Source organism: Orbicella faveolata, unplaced genomic scaffold, assembly GCF_042242905.1.
Source record: "Orbicella faveolata isolate gen_17 unplaced genomic scaffold, um_ofav_v1 contig_12, whole genome shotgun sequence".
Taxonomy (NCBI): Eukaryota; Metazoa; Cnidaria; class Anthozoa; order Scleractinia; family Merulinidae; genus Orbicella; species Orbicella faveolata.
This window is the reverse complement of record NW_028301539.1, coordinates 9,754,177-9,779,371: the sequence shown is the minus strand read 5'-3', so window position 1 is coordinate 9,779,371 and position 25,195 is coordinate 9,754,177. Positions and strand designations below refer to the sequence as shown.

The following is a 25,195-nucleotide window of genomic DNA, read 5'->3' as shown; positions in this document are numbered from 1 at the left end:
CTCAAGGTACCGCGAACTTTCGTTGCGAAAGTTTACGAAGCCAATTGTGAAAATTGTGACAGTGTACTTTAATCCTTAACACGATCTCTTTTGCCATTTCAGTTCCGGCACAAGAGACAACTACCACAGAGTGTAAGTTAAACTTAATTACTACCTTATTGAAGTCATGTGTTTCAATGATTCGTTTTCATTCTTATCGTATCACAACCTTTGTGTTTCAATCTAATCTATCTTTCGTGTCTTGTCATTTCCAGTATCAGAGATGGCTACAACAGGTGGCAAGTTTAACATGGATTTCAGTTAAGTGTTTGTGTTTGTATCGTCACAATTTTAATGTTATCTTTCTGCGGATTTTCATTCCTAGCTCCAAAAATTACAACTACGGATAGTAAGTCTGACTGCCTATTCGTTGAAAATAGTTTCATTTTTTAACTTGATAATCCAATTTCAACCTTATGTTGTGTGTTTTGTTTTTTTATCTTTCAATAGCAGCACCAGAGATACCTTCTACAGATGGTAGGTTTAACAAATAAATCACTTAAATCGTCATAGCTTTAAGATTTCTGTCTTGTTTCGTTATTTTTATTATTTTTACCTTAAATGATTTGTTCCGAGAGCTCACGTACACCTACATTAAACATATAGCTTATGCAAGGAAAACACTAATATCTCTACAAACAAATGTTTAACACATTAAGATACAAAACAAACTGAAACCGTTTCGACTTTTCTTTTAAATCCCTGAACGCGACAGAACGTTTTCTTCGTTTGATAAACTCACGAGAAGAGCCAAATAACAAGAGATCCACTTTTGAGAATCCGGACATCTCAGCCATTGCACAATAGCGACAATGTGAACAGTGCATTTATCAATCAATCAATCAATCAATCAATCAATCAATCAATTAATCAGTCAATCAATTAATCAGTCAATTAATCAGTCATTAAGCCAGTCAGTCAGTCGATCAATCAATCAATCAATCCATTAATTAATTAATTAATCGAAATTCGTTAAAATAATCCCTTGTGGAAATATTCCACGTTCGCGTGAACTGTTTTTCTATGTCGTTTGGCATTGCCATAGCGACCGCATTTTGGCAGGCAGGTCAAACCACATTTCATCTCTTTTTTGACAGAATTCTTCTTTGTTTTTGTTTTTCTTTTGTCCGTTTTCTTGAACAGTGTTGCAAACTTAGATTCTTTTTCATTACGCCATTTATCAATCTGTATTAATTTGCCTTCAATTTACAGTATTTTCTTATTTTTTGAGATTTTATTCTATTACAGCTGGCAAAAAAACCTACCAACAAAAGTGTAACAAGAGTTGATGGTACTAAATTATAGAGCAGTTTTCACTTGAGTGAGAGCGATTTGCATTTGCTACTTCGTTAGGTGATTTTCTTAAAAATCTCGCCCTATTTTGTCATCTAATCAGAAGTAAAAACTACCAATCGACATTAACGCGCACGCGTTTTCCCTCGCTTCTCGTTGTCGACATGTATATTCTTAGGTTTTGATTGGTTTTATTGGATTGCTTCTGTTCTTTGTGATTAGTGTGAGTTACTTACTTTAATGTGGTTCTGGTTTTATGACACTCATTCGAAAACAGCTCTAATACTGCTAGCAATAACGATGTTAACAGTAGTTTAAGGTTGTCTTGATGTTGCTTTCTGCATTTATTGGGAAAATGGTGAGGTCCAAGATGGCGGATCTAAGCTGGCTGACATTGGACCTAAGGTGACGTCATATCGCTTCATGACCAATAGAAAAACAGATCATAGTTGGTGACTAGTCACCAACAACAGTTCTTTTCAGAATTACCCTCACCCAGACGATCACACAAGCTGATCTGCTAAAAAACATATCGTTATTAGAGCAAGCTGAGGAATGCCTCTGAGCATCAAATGACTTTGATGATCTTGCAAAAACAAAAACTCTGTGGGGGCTCCATCAATCTCCCTTTTGTGTCACGGTCGGGGTATGAAGCTTAATTGTACGTCTGAGGGCGAATCAGCTTGACTTTGGAACAGAATTTGGTAAAGCAGATTCCAACCTACTACAGTTATTTACACTTAAGCCCTTACGCCTTTAAAATTAGGAGATCGGTTTTTTAAGAATGCTTTAGGCAAACAGAGTAGCAGGGATTTGCATGGGGAGCGCTAATATGACTGTTTCTAAGATTTGTTTTGTTGTGATTGAGGTCGGTGCTATTCCCCTTTTTTCTTCATTGTGTGAGTCGTTCAGTGTTGCGGACAGAAACATAATATTGGGTGTTAGTATAACGTCAAGCAGAAACAATACTCACTACATTTTCGGTTTGTCTTTCAGTATGTGAAGCTGTTGGTGTAGAGGATAGGAATAAAATACCAGATGCTAGAATGACCGCAAGCACATTATATGATAATAGATATCGTCCATACTATGGCCGCCTGAATGAACAAAGGGAAAGGGCAGCGTGGTGTACTGAGACAAATACAGACAGAACAGACTATCTTCAAGTTGATATGGGTACAGTGCACTCTGTTTGCGAAGTTGCAACACAAGGCCCACAGAAAGACGATGCGTGGACCACCAGCTACAAAGTACATCTTTCTACAGATGGAGTCAATTGGAACGCCTACAAGGAGAACAATGAAGAAAAGGTATCGTACTGGAAGTCAGGTGATATCCTGAATTTAGGTGACCTATCTTTTCTCTTTATTATACTGTTGTAGTCACCATCTGTCTTCTTATTGCTAAAAGCATACAGTTAATTCACCTTCAGATTATTCACTAATCTGCTAGCAGATTAATAAATAATCTGTAGGTTGCGCGCGCAATGCATGATTTTTAAGAGCAATGTCAAGTTCACGTAAGAACATGGCTTGTCGAAAATAAACTGTGTTCGGTGCGATAATGCGTTTGTCGTTATTTTCTTTAAAACAATGTATAATAAAACAATTATGAGATTCGGTTTTTGTGATTTCCGAAATAATCAAGGTCTCGCCCTAAGCCTTAAGCTTTTGCTGATAACGCCTATTCCGGATATCACAAAAACCTCATCCAATAATTGTTTACAATTTCCATTCAAGACTATCTCACGATAGGTAAGAGTTTAGGGATCAGAGCTTAACAAAAAAAATGCGCCTGGTAGTTGGGGATGACCATTGGCATAACTAAACGGAATTTCTCCGGAGATTTTGCCGACAATTTATTGTACACACTATGTAATCTGTGATCTATTCTTCTCATTCGCAGGTGTTCCCAGGAAACACGGATCAACATAGCATTGTGAAGCATTCTCTGAGCACTGACGTCAAAGCAAGATTTATTCGATTTTATCCTGTCACACATAAAGTTCATCCCTGTTTGAGAGTTGAAATGTTTGTGCTAAAATAATATAATAACTAATATTTGCCTCGTGTCCACATGACCAAAGCCGTACATTCCTGTGTAAAATATTCCTGTCTAACCATTCTTAACGTTTCTAATGTAAGATTCCTGTGAAGATAGATAGGTAGACAGATATGGTTCAGGGAACATACGTGTTAATCAATTTTGGCTTCGAAAGCCAGGTACAAAACCGGCGATAAATTGACAACGTTTGGTGCTATTGATTTTGTTTCAATCACGCTGTACAGATTCAAGACACTATTGATTTTGTTTGTCGGGGGGACTGGGACGCAGACCTTGGAGACTCAAGCATTTGTAACCATTTGTGACAGGCTGTTTTTAGCATTTTATTTTGTTAATGTCCGATCCCTGGGCTCACGCAACTCGCTTGCGTTTAAATTAAATTTGACAACAAATATGGGTTTTAGTCACGCAAACTAATCTCTTTGGCGCATTTTCGGCGAATAAGCAAACAGGTAAATAACTCACAAAAATTAATTGTTAGGTTTGTGATAAATATCTTACTGTATATCGAACTGCATTCGCAATGCTGCCGGCGGTGTAACGCTTTCATTGTGATCACGTCGATGAGGGTTTGAACAACAGTGAACTACTCATTCTCAAGAAAGTCACGCAAGACAATGTTCAGCGAAAAGTCAACGAATTTGTCAAGGTACATAAGAAGAAGCTTTAGGGCCTCACAATGAATTCTCCTGTTCTTTTTACTCACAAAGATACAGTTTTCAACATTTCGTATAACAAATTGTCTGAAGAAGAACTTGACATTTTTAAAATTTGGTCTTACGTGTTCCATAAAACCACCGTATCTAAACAAAAGTCACGTTTTTAAAGCATTTGAACGTCTTCACCAAGATCTTAAAAGACATCTCGCGGACAAAAGCAAAAGCAATGAAGTAAGAAGTGAAATCCAGCTTTTGGCAACCATTTATGTCAACTTCGTTCAAGCCTTCGCTAAATGACTGAAGAAACTCAAAAAGAACAAAAACATCATTATCCTAAGACCTGATAAAGGTAATGGTGTTGTGGTGCTTGATAAGGTAGTCTACAATAATGCAATGGGTGATTTGTAGAGTGACCTGATTCTAAATTAAGAAATTGCAATCTGATTTAATATCGCGTTGCAACGGTATTCACGTAAGCTTAAGAAAAATGGTTTGGTTCATACCGAGATGTTTATCCTACTGGTTCTCAACCAGCTAGGTTTTATGGTTTACTTAAATTACATAAAGTCAAAGATTCTAGATCAACTGTTCCTCCTTTCAGACCTATTGTCTCCTCCACGGGAGGAAAGTATCTTTGTTGTTTACTTAAGCCCCACTTCTCGTCAGAGTTTTGTGCTACAGATACTTTCTCTTTAATTTGTTAGGGAAATTCAAGATGTAGATTCAGTGAATTTTTTTAGTCTCATATGATGCTACTAGTCTCTTTACAAAAATTTCGATTTAGCTGTCAATGCTGTTTTTAAAAGAAATGCTGTGCCAGACCTCAAACGCAAGAAAATTCAACTTAAGAAACTCTCTAATACTATTAGCCACACCCATGTTTTTTTTTTTTAATTCAACGGTTCCTTTTATAATCAAATAGGTGGAATAGCTATGGGTTCCCCTTTAACCCCCGTGTTCAAGTGAGCCAATTTTTTCATGGGTCATTATGAAAAGCTTTGAATAAAGAACTACACTGGTCCCAAGGTACTACAGATAGATAGTATGTAGATGATATTTGTTGTTTCAAAATCTAATGATGCTCGTTTGTTTTTTTTTTCAATATCTTAATACCTGCCATCCTAACAGTTAAGTTTACTATGGAACAGAGGAAAAGGGTCAGTTGCCAGTTTTAGATGTATTGTTATCTATGCACAGTGCTTGTGATCATCAAGGCTTGTGCACATATTACTTCTTTTTATCATTTTAGCTTTACTCCCTTTACATGTAAATTTCAATTAGGGTTGATCAAAACTCTCATAGACCGGGCCTAAAAAAGAAATAACACTTCTCAGGGTTTTCATAATGACATAAAAAATCTTTGTTATATTTGAAACGCAGTATGTTTCCTAAGTGGCTTATTGACAAATAAGTTAAAGTTTATCTTAGTAGGGTTAGAACAACAGAAAAGGAGACTTCCAAATCTGATACATCCAACTGTCATTTCTACAAGTTACCTTATATCGGTTATTATTATTCTTACACGGGAAGACAATTTTCATCTATTAATAATTATTAAAAAGTATTGCAAAAACCTACACGTAAAAATTATTTTCTCTCCATTCAAACTTAAAGATATGTTTAGTCCTAAAGATGTCGTTCCCGATTCTCTTAAATCACGTGTTGTTTATCAGTTTACTTGTGCGAGCTGTGGAGTTCGTTATATTGGTGAAACCAATAGGCATTTTAACACACGTGTTAATGGGCATCTTTTTCAGGACAAGAATTCCCATGTTTTTAAACGTCTTAATATTGGGGGAATTGTCGAGATAAGTGTGATGTTTCTAGTTTTAACGGAAATTCTAGATCATACTTATAATTTTTCTCAACTTAAAATAAAGAGAGTTTTTTTATATTGAACAGTTGAAATCTGAACATACAAGCAGCCAATTGACATCAGCGTTAAATGGAAATAAATTATAGGTCAGCAAGATAGCACAAATGCACACATTAAAAGAAAGGAAAAGACGAGGGAAAAAAAGCTATTACTACGCTATTAGGGAAGTCTGCAATAATTGAATTTATATATGAGTATAAAATTTTCATATAAGAGAAGCACACGATTTTAGAACTTTGACAACTAATAAAACATAGTAACATTATGCGGATATTTATATTAACTAATATATAGATTTAGGCCAGCCTAAAAGCGTAGCTCCTGGGCCGGGTTGTTCAGAGCCAAATTAAGCTAACCCAGGAAAAGGTAGAATTTTGATTTGAGTTTTGTAACTTTGCGCTGAGGTTTTCTGTATATTGTTTGGCCTCCTGTTTTGAGGTTGAACAATCACTATATACACAAAACAAAGCAGCAAAAAACATGTGTGTAGAAGAAAAAGTTATAATTCGGTTAACTTTTAATCCTGGGTTAGCGTTAACCGGCTTCCGAGCAATCCTGCCCTGTATTCAACAAGTTAACCTGAGATTAGCCCGTGATCCAATCGAAGACCAGCACCTGGTCAGCGGTCAACTTCAAAAAAACACGCGACCTGAGCGGTAAAATTGAGTCCGCGATATGGTCACGTGATACTAGTCAGCGGATACCTTGTTTTGACAGATGTCAAGGGATTATAACATGGATGTCCAATACCAAAGAAGTACACGGTAAACCAAGGCTGCATGTCTCTGTCAACCTATTATTTGGAGTATGGCCGCCATGTTGCACGACTCCGTCGTCGTTGTTGTCGTGCGCACGCGCCCACGAGCAATACCACTAGCCATGATAACCATGAGAAAATCAACTCATTGGTTTCCTTTTCTTTCCTATATGAGTATGGGGCTCCGCTTGGCGGCACTTCGGGCCGACGGAGCTCCGCTATAACAGAACATCTAATATGGCTCAGAACGGTGACACTATTTAACGAAAGACTAAATGACACAAATGACACAACTGCAATCTAAAATAATGTGAATACATATAACTAATCATGTAACTAATAATCTTTAACAAGATCGCTTTTTGATGATTCCTTAAATTTTGATAGTGACGACACCCCTTCTATCATGATTCCACTACCATTTTATTCAGTCGAAAGACAAATGCAGATTCTGAACACCAACATCGTTGTCCACATTAAACCTGTCTCCCAAAGGAAGACGATGGGCCAGGTGCTCGCTCCGAAAGAGAAGAAGCCCCTTATTGTTAGCACTGAATCAATGCGTGGTTTACAAATTTCAATGTAACCTGTGCGACGCAGATTATGTTGGGTACACAACCCGACATTTACACCAACGCATCAGCGAACACAAATACTCAGCAATCGGCAGGCACATAGAGGAGCATAAGCTAACGAAGTCTGCTTTACAAACAATTTTCTATTTTGAAGAAATGCAGATCGAAGTTTGATTGTTTATTTTTTGAAATGCTTTTCATTGAAGAATTGAGCCCTATGTTAAATATACAGAAAGACTCGATTCGTGCCAAACTTTTTACGTGGCTCTTTGCGCGCAAATATGTTATATTATATATATCTATTAGCACTTTTTAGAATTTTTTTATCAATTTTTATCATTGTTTCTTTGCATTCGTGTCTCTTAGGAATTCTTAGTTTATATTTAAATTTGACCCATTTTATTCACGCAGTTGACTTGATAATGACGTTAATCGAACGTCGAAACGTCGTCGTTTTATTTATTTATTTATTTATTTTGGTTTTAAGATTTTCCATACTGTCGCAGTGTTTTATAGTTAAATGGTTAAGAAAATATCTTCTTCTACGAATTACAGAATATCTCTTCAATTGGTTTTTATCGATTATCAATTTTATCGATTCAACACGTCGGCACTAATGACACGAGGCAGCCCGAAGGGCCTTTCATCTTCATTGTATTTATCAGATAAAACTTAAATTTAAAAGTTCTTGACTGGAAAGCAATAAAGAAGGCAGTTTTACTCTTAATTCAGTTTCAGGAAAACTGATGAAAGGCGAGTAGCCTTAGAATGCGAAATAAGTTTCCCTCTGTCACTATCTCGCCACTCGGGTTTTTGATTTTGTGTATGTGGCAAGGTATTATTAAACCTTAAACCATAGTTAATAGAGGGGAATGGTTATGAAACCCTTCAAAGTTCTTTGCGGTATGTTTTTGTTCGCTTTTTTGGCCTTGACCGTGCACAAAACACAACAGTAGTTTACTCCGTACTGAGGAACTAACCAATAGAAACGTGTTGGTTACGTAATTCATGCATAGTGTATGAGCGCAAAACAAAAGATTGTGCACGGTCGTGGACCTTCCAACATAAATCTTGGCATCTTTGTTTGCTCCTTTGATGTTTACCGGGCTTCATAACCAGTCCCCTCTACTAACTATGCTTAAACTTGAACTTAAATTAAACGGATCCTAATGTAGAACATCTAAATACCTTTAAATTAGAATGATGTTCATAAAGATAACGCAAAGATACTTCACTGATATAATACTCAATTCGAATTTTAAGGTCCTGCACTGTTTTCATATCGTGTTAGCATGCGAGATCCAGGTTACAAAGTCTAGGGGCTGTCCTGGCTGCTTCTTTGCAGAGTTCTGGTTATCGGTTAAAATCGTTAAAATCGAGCCTATATTAAAGTTGAAAAGAATGCATATAATCCTCAATTTTAGAGCGTGGTAAAAGGGATTTGATCGCGTTCCAGGAAAAAAGGGTCTTTTGACAATTTACGGAAAATAACATAGGCGTTTCACGTTTAACGTTAACGGAAAATAAGAGAGACTATTTCTTTCACACGAACTTACAAGACTGAAGAGATTTCGAAACTTTGTGTCCAAAGGTTAAGGTCAGCCTTGTTTAACATATTGCCCATTTCCAACGAGTCTTTTCAAGACATCCAGCACGGAAAAGAAGGCGTTGCACCTAACCCTCGGACGTACAAGGAGGGGGGGTAGATGCCACCAACACCCCCCTCCCCAATTAGGCTTTTTTTAAAGTGTTGAAGAGACGATTTACTCTAAGGGGCTGAAACTTTCATTAGCTGTTCCTTCATTCTCTGCGGAAATTTTGATATGTCAGTTGCGTGTCCATCATTATTGATGATGCCATGGCAATCATCAAGTTTCATGTAAGTTTGGCCAAAAATCAACTTTTTTGAGATAATTGAGTAGCTTTTTTCCAGTTTTCTTCATCAAATTGCAGAAATTCATGTATTTGTATATTTCATAAGCATTGCGGCTTCATTTTGTGTTAATTTCCGTCATTCTTGACTTTTTAAGAAAACAGTAAACTCCAAGACTGCGGATCCAAGATGGCGGGGTCAAATTACGTCACTTGATGTCATATGACATCATAGCCAACAAAAATGGTATCATCTTATAGAGCAAACTCAGGGCTATCTAATCAATGTAAATTTCTTTCGCTCTGCCTTAACAGTACAAAAACCCAGGGGGGTCCATCCACCCCCTCTTGTACCACGGTGGGGGTATGAGTTAGCTTGTACGTCCGAGGGTTAAGACCAATGGCTGATGCAATGGGATCGAAACGGATTGGCTGTCATTGAGCGGGTATGCAATGATATCAACTAATAACGGAACCTTTAAAATAATAGAAGGCATAACGTGAGTTTAACGTGAATAACGTGAATAACGTGAGTTTGGTTTTGGTTCTACTACGGTTTGAGATTGGTTGAGTAGTCTGATTGGTAAGTATTTGGTTTGGTTTTGGTATACGACACTGAGTTGAAAATCGCTCTGTATTGTAAAATACTGATTACAATAATAACACAGAACATTTCTCAGGTTAAGGTTGCCGCCTCTAGAACGAGCAAAGAAATGAAAAAGCGCCAATATTTTCGAAGATATGTCTCTTTAAAGTTTAGTAGTTGTATGTTCAACAGTTGTAGATTTAGTTCAGTTTTCTATTATTATAATTATTAAATTGTGAAAAATCATCACTTTTGTTCCTTTGTAAGATAAATGTAAGTTTCATTTGTTTGCTGGTGTATTATCCCCAGCTGGTATTTAACTATTGTTATGTTTTGAGATTGTTTTTAGCCTTTGCTTTGTAGCAGAGATTTTGAAGCCTTCATCGGTGTATTTATTTATTTATCTAAACTTAATTGAATATTTTACTTTTTGCTTATTTTTTTTATTATTATTATTTAGTCGTTTTTTTTTTTTCCTTAAGTCTCAGGTGTGTATAATAGTTGGTTTAAATTCTAGTCTGCACTGGCGAAACAGGTGGGTCTAGAAGCGCTTTTCTTGAGCTCATTGACGCTAATCCAGGATTGAAACTTAATCCAAATTTCAATTGCTGTGGTTTGGAAAGTGTTATTTTCACAGCTACCATTTTGCTGAGATCAACATTAGTCAAAACTATAACCAGAACACCTCACTGAAAAGTTACAAAATGACATAGAAATTTCAACCTAATTCTGGAATAGCCTAATAATGCTTTAAACAACTGGGCCCTAGTATAGAAAGTATATTAATTACACAATGCAATAGAGCGGTTTTCAGTTGAGTGTCGAAAGTAATTAGACAATTACTTTGGTCTTGGTTTTGGTTTTACTACAGTTTGAGATTAGCTGAGAAGTCTAATTGGTAAGTAATTGGTTTTGGTTTTGGCTTTTCGACACTCAATTGAAAACCGTTCTAATAGTCCAATACCTTAGAAATAGAACGATGTTCATTAGGAAATACTCAATTCGGTAGCAATTGAAATAAAACGCGGTAACACTTTATTTGGGTATGCTGTCTTCTTTCTTTCCTCGTCTGCTGTCGAACGTCGAATGAATGAATGAATGAATAACTTTATTTAAGTGTCAATAGTATTTAGCTTAAAAAAACTAATTGGGGACACTATTTACACAATAAAATATACCCTAGCTAAAGATCCTGCACTGTCTTCATATTGTGCGCATATCCGACTTGTAGGTTGTAAAGTTCAGAGGCAGACCTGGCCGCGAACAATTTCCTTTGCTGAGCTCTGGTTATCGGCAAAATCGAAGCTGAAAACTATATGCCATCAGTTTCAAGAAATTCCGTATGAAACAATCGATACAAAAGCCTGCTCTTGCTTGGATTGCATTTAAAACGGTTTAAAACTGGACAATTTTAAATATAGTCTTATAGTGCAGCCCCCTCCCCCCAAAACAAACAAACAAACAAACAAACAAACAGCAAAATGATTGATCTGAAACAGGACGTATCTAGAATCTTTGTGACTATCGTATCATTGAAAACTAAGATGTTCTGACTCCCACCCCGGTCCCTACCTCCTCACCCCGCCGCCCCCTCTTCCCACCCATTTTCCACACTCTCCACATGACCCCTGTGGTTAAACTGATGCCCAAAAATAACCTTTGCATACCTCACTGGGAAAAATTTGCTCTCGCGATACGTGTTGGTATTCCCTTAATCTCATTGAGAAGTCGTAGTCGTGACATAACAAGTCGAGTTCTTGGTAAAAACAACGCCATACAAAATGTCTTCCAAAGATCGTAGTTCTTCAGTGAGCCCTGGTACAGTGTTGTCTGTGTTCTGTTTGCTTCTTTACTCTGCTGGATTCATTAGGAACGAGTTAAAGTTTGGTGATTACGATCAAAGGTTGATGGCTGTCGAGGAAGTCATTCCGAAGCTTAAAGAGAGCAATGGTGAAATGGCGAAGGCTTGCAATGAAGGTAGGATGTCTCGAACATGAAAGCTCCTACTTAGCAGAATTTTTCAGTCGTCTCTGTAATGTCATAGCTGTTTTTCCTTATTCTCTTTTACTTAACTATACATAGCAAAAAAAAAAAAAAGGAAAGCTGGTCATTCTTCATATTCCTTGATTGCTTTTCAATTTTTTTTATTTATTTATATATTTACTTTTTATATGTCTAAAGAAATAATTCATTTTAAAGCAAGTCATACATTCAAAATAACATATAACAATTTAATTAGATATAAAAGCCTCATGACCTTCTGTCGTAAACAAAATCCTTCTAGACCTTCTATTGTAGATTCCACTGAATTGCGTTACATACTTACGTTTAAGTTAGAATAGGGTAACGCTTATCCTTGTTTATGCCATGCCGTTATTCATTTTGGAGTAGATGTGATGTGTACCCTAGTACAAATTTGATTAAGGAATAAAAAGAAAATAGAAGTTCTCTGGGACTAAGGAACGTGATGTGAAGTAGGGCATCTCAAGGGAAACATAACGTCTCGCATGGTGTAATGTGAACTTCTATTGAAATTCTTTTAGTAAGCCCTTTGAATCTTGGATCGCGAGACTGAAAAAAAAAACACACAGTGTCTATTACAGCGGAAATGAAAGAATTTTCTTAGATGCCATTAATACTCATTAAAGCAACTTTATCAATGACGACAATTTGGCTGCATTTTTGGTCTGAAGCTGTACAAAAATCATGTCTGAGTATACTTATGGAATAAAAGAAAGTAACTGCTCAAGGAACAGGAAAATGTAATTATTTTTAATCGGTTTTTCCAGGTTACAACGACAGGACAGGGAAAAGTCTACCAAATCTGTTCAATTTGATAACACAAGTTGACGTAACTTTCCTTCTTAGCTTATTTTGTAACAATCACACATTTAACGACTTCAGCACATTTAGGTATTTTTCTTTTTTAACTTGACCTTCGCATTTAGGTTTCCATAAATGAAAATATGTTTTGTAGAAGTTAGTTTTCTAAGCCACACTCCATGATCGTGCGTTCTTAATTCCCTTGTTTTTGTCTTACAGCTCCCACAGGGCAAGACACAGACAACGACTCAAAACAAAGATTCAAACGAGTTATTCCAGGTCCTATTTCTTCTAATGACTCGTACCACATAAGACAAGTACTCGAAGATATGTTTACCACCAGTTTAAAGATTTGCCAAAAACGTGGAAACTTCAACGTCTGCCCACGTGGACGGCCGGGACCTCCGGGGAGAGTTGGAACCAAGGGCAACAAAGGCAACGAAGGGAGGAGGGGTAGGAAAGGTTCCCAAGGAATTATGGGACCGCCTGGTAAGAGCGGAAAACAAGGGATTATGGGACCACCGGGGATTAGAGGAGAAAAAGGAATTAAAGGAGATATCGGGCCACCGGGTATCCCAGGGATTAAAGGTGAACCCGGAGAATCGATTTCTGTGCCAAAAGTGACGATAACTCCGGCTTTGCAACTGACTGTCAACGAAAGCAACGCTGCCGTTTTCTTTTGCTCGGCTTCTGGGAATCCGACAGCGAATGTAACTTGGACCAAGGTGAATGGATCGTTAACTAGCGACAGGACCAAAGTGACGTCAGATGGTTTGCTGCAGATAAAAGATGTTCGGCTAGAGGATTCTGGGAAATACATATGCGTGGCGAGAAATCTTCTGGGGATTGATGAAAAAGTTGCAACTCTCATCATACAGAGTAGGTTACAAATTTCATCACTTTATCTCCTTCCTAACCATAACTTTCTTGAAAGAAAATATGCTAGAAACATACAAAACGAAACGTTTCCTGACGCAGATAGTGTGTAGGTTAAAGAAATACTAATGCCTCGTTTAGAACCGCTTTTTTTGTCTTCAAAGAGGCTGACCAGCTTCCTGATGTCTGCTTCGCCGTACCCAAGAGAAAACATGTTAGAAATGAGCCCAGAATGTCCCATCTATGTATGATGAATTTTTTTCAGTATGGAATCTCGCAAATGTTTAACTAAAAAAAATAATAATAATAAAAAATAAAATAATAATAATAATAATAATAATAATAATCTAGGACACTTAAGTGATATGAATTGCTGATATTTCGTCAGAAAAAGAAAAAAAATTATGTAAAATTATGCGTTTCTTTTTCTGGTTTTGTTTTGTTTTCCTCACAGGTAAGCCGAAGATATTTCTTTCTCTTGGCCCATCGTACGTTGAAAAGGACAAAAAGGTCACCTTACCTGAATGTCAGGTGACCGCCTTTCCTCCTGCAGTGATCACGTGGACTAAAGTACTAGGTGAGCTGACGCGAACAAGAGCTGTTTCAAAAGATGGACAACTGTCAATAATAAATGCTCAAAAAACAGATTCCGGCTTGTACAAGTGCGAAGCGTCAAATATCTTAGGACATGAATCAGCTGTTACTCAACTCGTTGTCGTGGAACTACCACAGTTTACAGTCAGTCCGCCTGCGAGGTTGGAAGTGGGCCAACAGCAAAATATAACAGTCCCTTGTCAGGCTACCGGGAACCCTCAGCCGACGGTCACGTGGACTAAACAAAACGTCGCGCTACCTTTCGGAAGATCAAAACTCAGTGTGGATGGAACACTTCAAATCTGGAACCTGAAAAAGGAATATATATGGAATATATACTTGTATGGCGTCATCAGCGGAGGTTTTCAAGGCGTTCGCTGCAATGAAACTGACTGTAGGAGGTAACAAACATCTTGACTTGACCATTCTGATCATTACTATTCTGAATTTAACACTAATCAACCGTTACAACAGCTATTAATCCCACCTTAAATATTAAGTATTGATTAGGAATTAGAGTGAAGTACATAAAAGACTTCGTTCTTCCGAGTCATTTAAGCTAAATGAAGAAAAAAATGGTACCCTTTCAAATAGGCCACGAAATCTAAACGCACTTCTTCATTCGGTCTCAAAATTTGGTGGCGTATGACTGCTGTTTCGTTTCTTTCTAACCGTTTAGTAACCATTACACGTACTCAGGGACTGAATCAATTAAGTAGAGCAGGACAGTGGTTACTTTCATTTTGATGTCAGGAGGCGGCGTGCCCTTATGAATAGGCGCAGTACTTGTGATCGGGAGGTTCCGGGCGGCTCAAATTTTCAGTTCTGTCACTAGATGATTGTGTTTTCGGTGCTCCCGAATTCATCTGTGTTGCGCTTTGTAAATAGCCAACTGGCCACCCTCTCACTACCCGCAATATTTAAACTTGCCGTTCTATTTGTAATATATGGCGCCCTATTCAGTCTGTCTCCTCCTTTAACCACCATTATAACCTAAGTACCGTTACCACATTCGTTCAGTCATCTTCAAGAAATACCATTAGGTATTGTCGCCAAACCCGCCCGGGAATGAAAAGGCTTGACTCAGGAACGGAAATTGGTAAAGCAGATTGCCGATTGTAACCCATCAAAATTATAGCAATAGCACTTACACTCTTCCTTTAAAGTTCAGTTTTTGAAAACTGCTGTAAGCAAATCTAGCTGCAGCAAGGGCATGGAGACTGCTGATATTGCTGTTTTATAGGATATCCACCATTTTATCGCATTCCCTTTTTTCAGTATGTGAGTCTGTGGGTGTAGCGGACAGAAACATTATCCCGGATGCTAGAATGACAGCAAGCACACATCACAGTGATTATTTTCCATACTATGGCCGACTGAATGAGCAGAGGGGAAGGGCTGTGTGGTGTGCAAAGACAACAGCAGACAGAACAGACTATCTTCAAGTTGATATGGGTGCAGTGCACTCTGTTTGTGCAGTGGCAATAAAAGGTTCACCGAAAGACGGTGTGTGGACCACCAGCTTCAAAGTACATCTTTCCACAGATGGAGTCATTTGGAACGCCTACAAGGAGAACAATGAAGAAAAGGTACATAACTCGAAAGAAGTCGATAACATGGTTTGATATTCATTTCTTATTCATATAGTTTCCGTTGGTACACTTTCTGGTTCCTATCTACGTTATATAATAATATGGGCATGGCTACTTTCTTCGGAGATTTTGAAATTAAAGAAATTCCTTTGCAGTTTATACCAAAGGTTTCAACGTGTTATTCCACCCAGCAGTTCACTCTTCACACTACGTAATCTGAGATGTATTCTTCTCGTTCGCAGGTGTTCCCAGGAAACACAGATCAACATAGTATTGTGAAGCATTACCTGATCACTGACCACAAAGCAAGATTTATTCGATTTTATCCTGTCACACATAACAGTCATCCCTGCTTGAGAGTTGAAATATTTGTGCTAAAATAATATAATAACTAATTTTCTTCATTGCATCTATCGGATAAAACGTAAGTTAAAAACCCCTTGACTGAATAGCAATACAAGAAGGCAATTTCACTCTTAATTCAGTTTCAGAAAAACTAATGAAAAGAGAGTGGCCTTGGACTGGAAGTAAGTCTCCCGCTGTCACTACCCCACCCCTCTTTTTATGTGGCAAAGTATTATTAAACTTAAACTTAACGGATCCTAATGTAGAACATCTAATACCTTTGAATTAAAATGAGGTTCATAAAGATGACACGAAGATACTTCATTGAAGTAATACTCAATTCGCTATTGAAATAAAATGCAATAACAAATATTGTTTGCGTTTGCCTTCTTTCTTGTCTAGTCTGCATTAACATTATTGGAGCTCCTCAAGCGGGATGAAATCATTTTATAACTCCTCCATTTATCGTCAAACGAAACAATTCTACTGATGTGTGAAACTTAAACATAGTGCGTCATCTAAGAGATGAACCGGAAACTAATGCCATCCTGATTTAACTTGATAAATACCTACAAAAACATGTGAAGCAAGACAACCAAATAGATAATTTATCTGTCATAAAGTAACCCTCAGTACAGTGTGTTGAATTCACTTCTTCTGTCATGATGGGGTGGGACTTTTAAAGATTCAAAGATCACATTCAGAACACATGAGTCAGTTACGTTAGACCCGAAGGAACAAGATCCGGGGATTTTTTTTTTATTACACTATGTACTACATGCATGAGGTCACATTCTGTAACACCTCCACTTGATCTGATATTGCCTAGGACATAACCATGTTTATATAATTATCTTGACAAATGTGAAATATAGCAAAGTTATGCACAATTATGAATGGGAACAAAGTTTTGTAAACTAAACCCACGTATTCTATTCAAAAATGTAACGCCTGAATTTCTGCAACTTGAACTTTGTTGCTAACTTAGTCATCAGGTCAGCTGCCATGTCTGCTGTGGGACAATATTTGACAACAACGTTACCAGTGTTTTGCATTGTTCGGACACCAATATGCTTCGATCACTGCCGATTTACAGGGTTTTTAGATAGAGCGATTGCGCCCTGATTATCCTCAAAAATCACAACTGGTCCACACACCTCATCGGTATCTCTTAACAGTTGAGTGAGGTACAAACCCTCCTGTACAGCTGGCGACAGTGCAATGTACTCAGCCTCGCAAGATGACAGCGCCACCGTTGGCTTTTCCTCGACTTCCAGGAAATAAGAGTGCCAGCTTTGTTCAGACTAAAACAGTACTCACTGGTACTTCGCCTATCATCTGCCGATGACGCCCAGTCAGCGTCACTATAACCAACCAAAGTTAGGCCATCATCACATTTCCTGTAACACAGCTCATAGTAGAGAGTGCCCTTCAAGTACGTTAAAACATGTTTCACTGCAGTCCAGTGTTCCTGAAGTAGGCTAGACAGAAACTGTGACAACCTACTTACCACCCAACATATGTCAGGTCTGGTACACGTCATAGCATAAACCAAGCTACCAACAGCTTCACGATACCTTCTGGGATCACAATGTATTTCGCTACCAAACTCAAGCTTTTGCTCAGAAGGTAAGGTCCTTGGCTTGCAACCACACATTTCAAACCTCTCAAGGATTTTGCTTAAGTATCTTCTCTGACTCATCTTCACAAAGCCATCACCCTGTTCAAAATCAATACCTAAGAAATATGAACCATGTCACTTGCTGCAATAATGATGTCGTCGACCCAAACAAGTATTACAACCACTTTACTCCCAAACTGTTTAGTATACAAACAGTTGTCAACTGGACTCTGAACAAACTGGTTATCAAGTAGGAAACAGTGTAAATCATTGTTCCAATTTCTACCTGATTACTTCATTCCATACAGGGATTTGTTTACCTTATACACAAGTCTCCCATTAGAATTACTAGGGGCTTCAAAACCTTCAGCTTGGACCATATATATCTCACAATCAATGAGAGCATGCATTTAGGTATGCCGTTTTGATATCCATCTGGTGTAGAATTAAATCGTGTTGTGCTGCTATTTGCAACAGAGCACGTACTGATGTGAGATTTGCCGTGGGGCAAATGTTTCCTGACAATCTACACCTTTCACTTGACTATAGCCTTTAGCAACATACCTAGCCTTGTAGGTTTAAGCACCATCAGAACCTTCTTTGATAGTGTACACCCAACGGTCCCCCACTGAATTCCTACTCTCTGGTAGGGTGGTTAGAATAAATTTCTCATTCTCGATAAGAGAATCCATCTCGTCTCTCATTGCTGCCTTCCAATTTTCTGACTCAGGAGATTCAATCGCTTCTTGGCATGTCTGGGGAAAAGCTGAAACCTTAGAACAATAATCAACACTAGATGATACCTGGTCATTCTCAGCAATAACCTCATCCAGATCAGTATGCTGGGCGTCTCCTCTCCCTGGTGGGGTATCTCGCATCTTCAGTCACAGATTGGGGGTTCCCATCAGTTTTGTCTTCAGTCACAAGCTTCTCAGCTTGTTCACCTGAGACTTTCTCCGACCTATCAAAATCAGATGCACTACACACATCTGGGTTAGTGTTCACAGCCTGTTCGCCTGAGATTTCCTCAGACCTGTTAACACCCGATGCACTACACATATCAGGGTTAGTGTCCTCAGCCTGTCCGCCTGAGATTTTCTCAGATCTGTTAACACCAGATGCACTTCACATATCTGGGTTAGTGTTACGCCCTAACAACATGAAATCATCTTCACCACATAACAGACCTCCGGTATGAGTATGTTTCTCATTAACACTCTGAAGGGAATTTTACCACCCTGTGCTTCATGACCTTACCAATCTCTGGGAAATACACAAGGTAAGCGGGACTTAGTTTGTCGTACCCCAGAAAAATCCCTTTGGTACACCTAGCGTCTAGCTTCTTTTTTTTCCCCTGTTCATAGGCATAACATTCAGACCCGAAAACTCTCATGTTAAACAAGTTAGGTCTCTGACCTGTGAGAGCAAAGTAAGGTGTTTGCTTTAAGCGATTGTTACAGCACCTATTACGCGTGTATGCCGCTGCCATAACAGCATATGGCCAGAACACCTTTGCTAAATGGCTTGTATGAGCAGGCATCTCTCCATTTCTCCAGTGCCGCTCGGCTGTGCCGTTTTGGTGTGGTGAATAGGGGGCAGAGGTATCTGATGCCCACATAACAGACCTCCGGTATGAGTATGTTTCTCATTAACACTCTGAAGGGAATTTTACCACCCTGTGCTTCATGACCTTACCAATCTCTGGGAAATACACAAGGTAAGCGGGACTTAGTTTGTCGTACCCCAGAAAAATCCCTTTGGTACACCTAGCGTCTAGCTTCTTCTTTTTCCCCTGCTCATAGGCATAACATTCAGACCCGAAAACTCTCATGTTAAACAAGTTAGGTCTCTGACCTGTGAGAGCAAAGTAAGGTGTTTGCTTTAAGCGATTGTTACAGCACCTATTACGCGTGTATGCCGCTGCCATAACAGCATATGGCCAGAACACCTTTGCTAAATGGCTTGTATGAGCAGGCATCTCTCCATTTCTCCAGTGCCGCTCGGCTGTGCCGTTTTGGTGTGGTGAATAGGGGGCAGAGGTATCTGATGCCTTATGCGATTCCTCCTCAGAAGTGCCTCAAAATTCACAGAAGTAAACTCGCCACCATTTTCAGATCTCATACATTTCACCTTACCATAAGGGGCTGACTCTACCAAAAATCTCTCTGTAGCAGCCTCTGTGTCACTATTGTACCTCAGAAAGTAGACAAAAAGTGCCCCTGAAAAATTATCGGTAAAGGCCAAACAATATTTAAAACCTTCCTTAGAGGTTGGATCAACAGGTCCAGCGAGGTCAGTGCGAACTAACTCTAGAGGGGCAGTTGCAAGTGCATCAGGCTTTCTATTCCTATTCTGTGTAAGTTTTCCTAGTATACATACATTACAGTCGCTAGGTTTGCTAGAACTGATCAGAACTCTCATGGCTAACCTTCATACCATCTACAACATGCTCTAGTTTCTTAATGTCATCATAATTACAGTGTCCTAGGATTTGTGCCACTCATTCATAGAGCGTACACAGTTTACGGAATCAGAGTCAGTGATGTTATCATATGTGTTCAAATAATGCAGTTTGCCATGCTTCTCAGTGACAAACTTTGTGCCATCCTTATACGTCAACTCGGCAGAATCTGGCTGGAAAGTCACACTGGCACTGGCAGATGGTATGATGGTATAAACAGAGCATTTGGCAAAGTTGCCTTCACAGGTGTTCCAGGCGAATCGAGGATAGTAATATCAACATCTCTTTTTAGGGCAACATTATTTGCTCGAGTTCCATTTGCTAATTCAGTGAAGTGCTTGTCTGGTTTAAACGTGTCATTCAACTTTGTGAACTTAGACAAATCAGTAATAATATGAGCAGTTGTACCGCAATCAACTAATAGTGTGTTTGGCCTCCCAGATGTAGGCTTACCAGAGACATTCTCATCCTCATGGGGATTAGTCTCAAAAACAAATGAGTGTTCAATGTCCTGGTCTGTTTTCTCAGATACTTGATTAACCCTGTCACCTTTCTTTCTTCTGTGACGACATGCTTGATCACTGTGCGAACTTGAGCGACAAGTATTGCACACTTCCCTCCTTTGGGCTTCTAGGGACAGAAACGAGCTATATGACCTTGTTGAGTGCAGTTGAAGCAGGTAAGATTTCCTTTTCCTCTCACTGGTGGTTTTAGCTGTTGGAAATTGTCTTCTGCTTTCAAAATGGAGTCGTTATTACCTGCTGTTCTTGTTTTCTCAGTGTCCCCAAAGCTTCTTAGAGAGGCTTTGAATGCGCTAAATGTTTGTTGCCTCTCGCTCTGTGTGACAACCACAACAAACGGTTTGTAACTTTGAGGTAATCCTTTGAGTGCCGTTGCTCTAAGAAGACTGTCAGTTACAGTTTCTCCCGCATTTTTCAAAGCTGTCGCCGCCGTCTCTGCTCTGATTACATAGTCAGTGACAGACTCATTCACCGATTTAACTAAGGATGTTAGTTCGGTGTAAAGCGAAATCACATTGGCTTCCCAGTCCCAGCGTAATGGGCTCGTAGAATCTGCAGCGCGTTTCTTCCATCGTCAGTTGCATCTCTCATTACCAGCACTAGGCTTTTGTCATCTAGGAACTGGATTAGTTCGGCAAACGCCTCCTCGTTTTTGCTAGCATTAGCTTCCTCATCCCAGCTCTCGGACACGAGAACGTCTTTCAACTTTTGCAATCTCATGAAGCCCAGGAATTTGACATCCCATTGCTCGTATTTTCGCTCATCCCCATCGAAAATGAACCTTCCAAATCGTCCAAGAACATCTCGTCTGGGCCCATAACCTGTTGAATTCACTTCTTCTGTCATGATGGGGTGGGATTTTCAAAGATTCAAAGATCACACTCAGAACACATGAGTCAGTTACGTTAGACCCGAAGGAACAAGATCCGGGGATTTTATCTTATTTTATTTTTCATACTATGTACTACATGTGTGAGGTCACATTCTGTAACACAGTGACCTACCTACAACAGGACTCATTGAAACCTAAGACTGTCTCTTCCCCCACCCCCGCTCCCCGCCACACACACACGCGCGCGCGCTTTTAATGTTTTGCTGATACCCTAAGACAACCATTGCATACCAGACAAAAAAAAAAAAAAAAAAGTAACAACAAATCATTTTATGTTGCGCGTTGATATATTCTCAGAGTAGGATTACAAACGTGTTTAACCGCGTCATAACGAGTCAAGCTCTTGGTCCAAATTACGTCTAAAAAATATCTTCCATTGTCGTTTTTCAGCGAACCAAGGCACAGTGTGGCATGTGTTCTGTTTAACAAATTGAAGTCAATTTTCATGCGTCTATTAGGCTATTAATTATGAATTTCGTCATAACATAACTGTTGAAGTAGCTGTGGATCCACGAGACGATAGCCGAGTGGATCCGTAGACTACTTTGACCATGTTACGACGGAATTCATTGTCAATAATAGGAGAGGCGCATGAAAAACTGACGTAAAAGCATCGCATAAATTATAAATTCATGAGTGTGTCCACTTATCGACAAAGAAATTAGTCAATGAGCGCGCGAGAATTTCTACAGTTATCGTAAAATTGTTTCTTTACTCTACTTTACTTCGCTGACATTTAACCAATTTTGTTAATCAAGAACGGATTCGTGCTTTTATCAGTTTCTGTGACGACACTTACTGGGCTGCCTTCATTGCGACCCAAACAAACAGCTGAGTCATGCACAATTCAAAGTACATTTTTATCATGTTCGATCACTAATGGAAATTATATGTGAAGTCTTTAGAGAGACGGGAGCGGTTTTCAGTTGAGTGTCGAATGTAATCAGAGAATTACTTTGGTGTTGGTTCTAATATAGTTTGCGATTGGCTGAGTAATCTTATTGGTAAGTAATTGGTTTGGTTTTGGTTTTACGACAATCAGTTGAAAATCATTCTATATTGTAAAATAGGGATTAAAATACAATAACGCAGAACATGAATGAAGGTGAATGTTGCCGCCTCTAGAGCGAGCAACAACAACAACAACAACAAACATTTTATTTTGCATAATACAGAGAATATCATATAGCAAAAGAATACATTAAACTTAAATAAGCAAAAAAACTACTCAACATAGTTAAAACTAAACGAGCTGAGTAGTTACAAGAATTATTACGCTTTAAATTGGTTGTAGGAAAAATAAAGAAAAGAAGAGGTAGAAAGAGAAAAAATATATATACATAGATATAAATATAAAAAGAAATAAAATTAGTATCAGTTATAGACAGAGCATGAGATTGAGATGAGAAGAGATGGGAAGTTTAGTAGTTGTATGTTCAACAGTTGTGATTGCTAGAGATTTAGTGCAGTTTTCTATTATAATTTTTGAATTGTAAAAAACAAACAAACAAACAAACAAACAAACAAAAAATCAGCCCGTTTGTTCCTTTGTAAGATAAATTTATGCTTCACTTGTTTCCTGGAGTGTTATCCTCATCTGGTATTTAATGATCGTTAGTTATTTAGATTATTTGTAGCAGAGGTTTTAATGTCTTGAACGGTATATTTATTTATTTAAAATTGAGTAAATACTTTATTTTTTGCTTATTTTATTTTATTTCATTTTATTTTTCTCAAGTAACAAGTGTGTCTAATAGCTGGTTTCAGTTCTAGTGTGCACTGGCCAAACAGCCCGGATCCTGAACCGTTTTTCTTGATAAACTTTAACCACATTTCAATTGCTGTGGTTTTGAAAGTGTTATTTTCACAGCGACCATTTTGCTGAGTTTAACATCAGTCAAAACTATAACCAGAACACCTCACTGAAAAGTTACAAAATGACATAGAAATTCAACCTAATTCTGAAATAGCTAAATAATGCTTTGAACAACTGGGTCCCAGTGTAAAAAGTATATTAATAATACAATGCAATAATAGTCCAATACCTTAGAAATAGAACGATGTTCATTAGATATATAATTGATGTAATACTCAATTCAGTGGCAATTGAAGTAAAACGTATTACCACATTATTGTCAGCCCTCTAACGTCGAACTATAGATCCTGCACTGTCAAATAGTGTGTGCGTCGGCGATCCGACATGTAGTTCATTACGTCCAGAGGCAGACCTGGCAGCTAACAATTTCCCCTGCAGAGCTCTGGTTATGGGTAAAATCGAAGCTGAAAACTATATGGCATCAGTTTTAAGAAACTCCCGTGTGAAACAGCGTGTATGCTTGCAAATTAATGCAAAAGCGTACTCTTGCTTGGATTGCATTCGAAACGATTGAAAACTGAACAATTTTAATATAGCCTTATAGCCCGAAAAACAAACAAACAAACAAACAAACAAATAAACAACAGCAGAATGATTGACCTGAAAGGGGACGTATGTAATCGTATCATTGACAACTAAGCTTATCTGCCACAAAGGTTAATGGACGTCGAGAAAGTCATTCCGAAGCTTAAAGAGAACAATGGTGAAATGGTAAAGGCTTCGATCACTGAAGGTAGGATGTCTCGAACATAAAATATAATTTTTCAGCCCTCTATGTAATGTCATAGCTGTTCTTTCTCATTCCCTTTTACTGTACTACATGTAGCAAAAAAATAATAATAATAATTACAAAAATAAGTTAAAAAACAAAGCTGGCCATTCTTAAAATTCCTTGATTCCAATTCCTTGGTTGCTTTTCAATTTTTACGTTTATCTATATATTTACTTTTTATGTCTAAAGAAATAATTCATCTTAAAGCAAGTCATACATTCAAAATAACATGTAACAATCTAATTTGATGTAAAAGCCTCACGACCTTCCGTCGTAAACAAAATGCCATCTTATGAGGTATCCCAGGGATTAAAGGTGAACCTGGAGAATCAATTTCTGCACCAAAAGTGACCATTTCTGCGGCTTCACAATTGACTGTCAATGAAAGCGACACTGTTGTCATCTTTTGCTCTGTTACTGGAAAGCCAACAGCTCAGATATCTTGGACCAATGTGTATGGTTCATTACCTAGCGACAGGGCCAAGGTGACGTCAGATGGCCTAATGCAGATTAAAGATGTTCGGCTAGAGGATGCCGGGAAATACAGATCCATGGCGAAAAATCTTCTGGGGAATGATGAAAAAGTTGCAAGTCTCATCGTGCAAAGTAGGTTACTAAAATACTTACTTTATCACCCACTTAAACTGTTTTTGCAAGAAACTATATTGTACAAACATGAAATAAAACAGGGTGTAATATACGATTTTCTTTATGCATGATATGCTACAAGAAAAACGTAGCTTTTTGTTCGATTAAGACCTAAAGCTTAAGCTTGTATGATGATCCTCTTAGCGCCTAAGTGGCACATAAGGCTGAAACTAGGAGCTTAAGCTTGCCACGGTTATTTTACCAAGCTCACAAGCTGCTCTAGTATCATTTTGTTAGTTATACCTTACCGAATGAGACGTTTATCTCTGTAATATTTCTAAACTAAATTGACATCTATGTTCTGCCTTTGTCAGAAAATAAAGGGCTTTTTTACTCAGGTAAACCGAAGATATCTCTAACTCTTGGTCCATCCTACGTTGAAAAGGACAAGAATATCACCTTACCAGAATGTCACGTGACTAGCTTTCCACCAGCAGTGATCACGTGGTCTAG

General features: G+C 38.3%; 3 protein-coding genes across 3 annotated transcripts; all 3 read left to right on the top strand.

Moving 5' to 3' along the window:
* Positions 1-376: 376 nt before the first annotated feature.
* LOC149116511 (lactadherin-like) lies at positions 377-6,196 on the top strand. Its single transcript, XM_089283727.1, has 3 exons — positions 377-516; positions 2,329-2,642; positions 3,238-6,196. Exons 1-3 carry the CDS (start codon positions 456-458, stop codon positions 3,376-3,378), a joined length of 516 nt encoding a protein of 171 aa, XP_089139853.1. The 5' UTR covers positions 377-455; the 3' UTR covers positions 3,379-6,196.
* A 5,207-nt stretch (positions 6,197-11,403) lies between these two features.
* LOC110040312 (contactin-5-like) lies at positions 11,404-15,428 on the top strand. The gene is made up of 4 exons (XM_089283669.1): positions 11,404-11,698; positions 12,764-13,423; positions 13,875-14,415; positions 15,293-15,428. Exons 1-4 carry the CDS (start codon positions 11,503-11,505, stop codon positions 15,297-15,299), a joined length of 1,404 nt encoding a protein of 467 aa, XP_089139795.1. The 5' UTR covers positions 11,404-11,502; the 3' UTR covers positions 15,300-15,428.
* Positions 15,343-16,321, top strand: LOC149116510 (lactadherin-like). The gene is made up of 2 exons (XM_089283652.1): positions 15,343-15,603; positions 15,849-16,321. The coding sequence occupies exons 1-2, from the start codon at positions 15,343-15,345 to the stop codon at positions 15,987-15,989; spliced, it is 402 nt and encodes a 133-aa protein (XP_089139778.1). The 3' UTR covers positions 15,990-16,321.
* Positions 16,322-25,195: the final 8,874 nt, after the last annotated feature.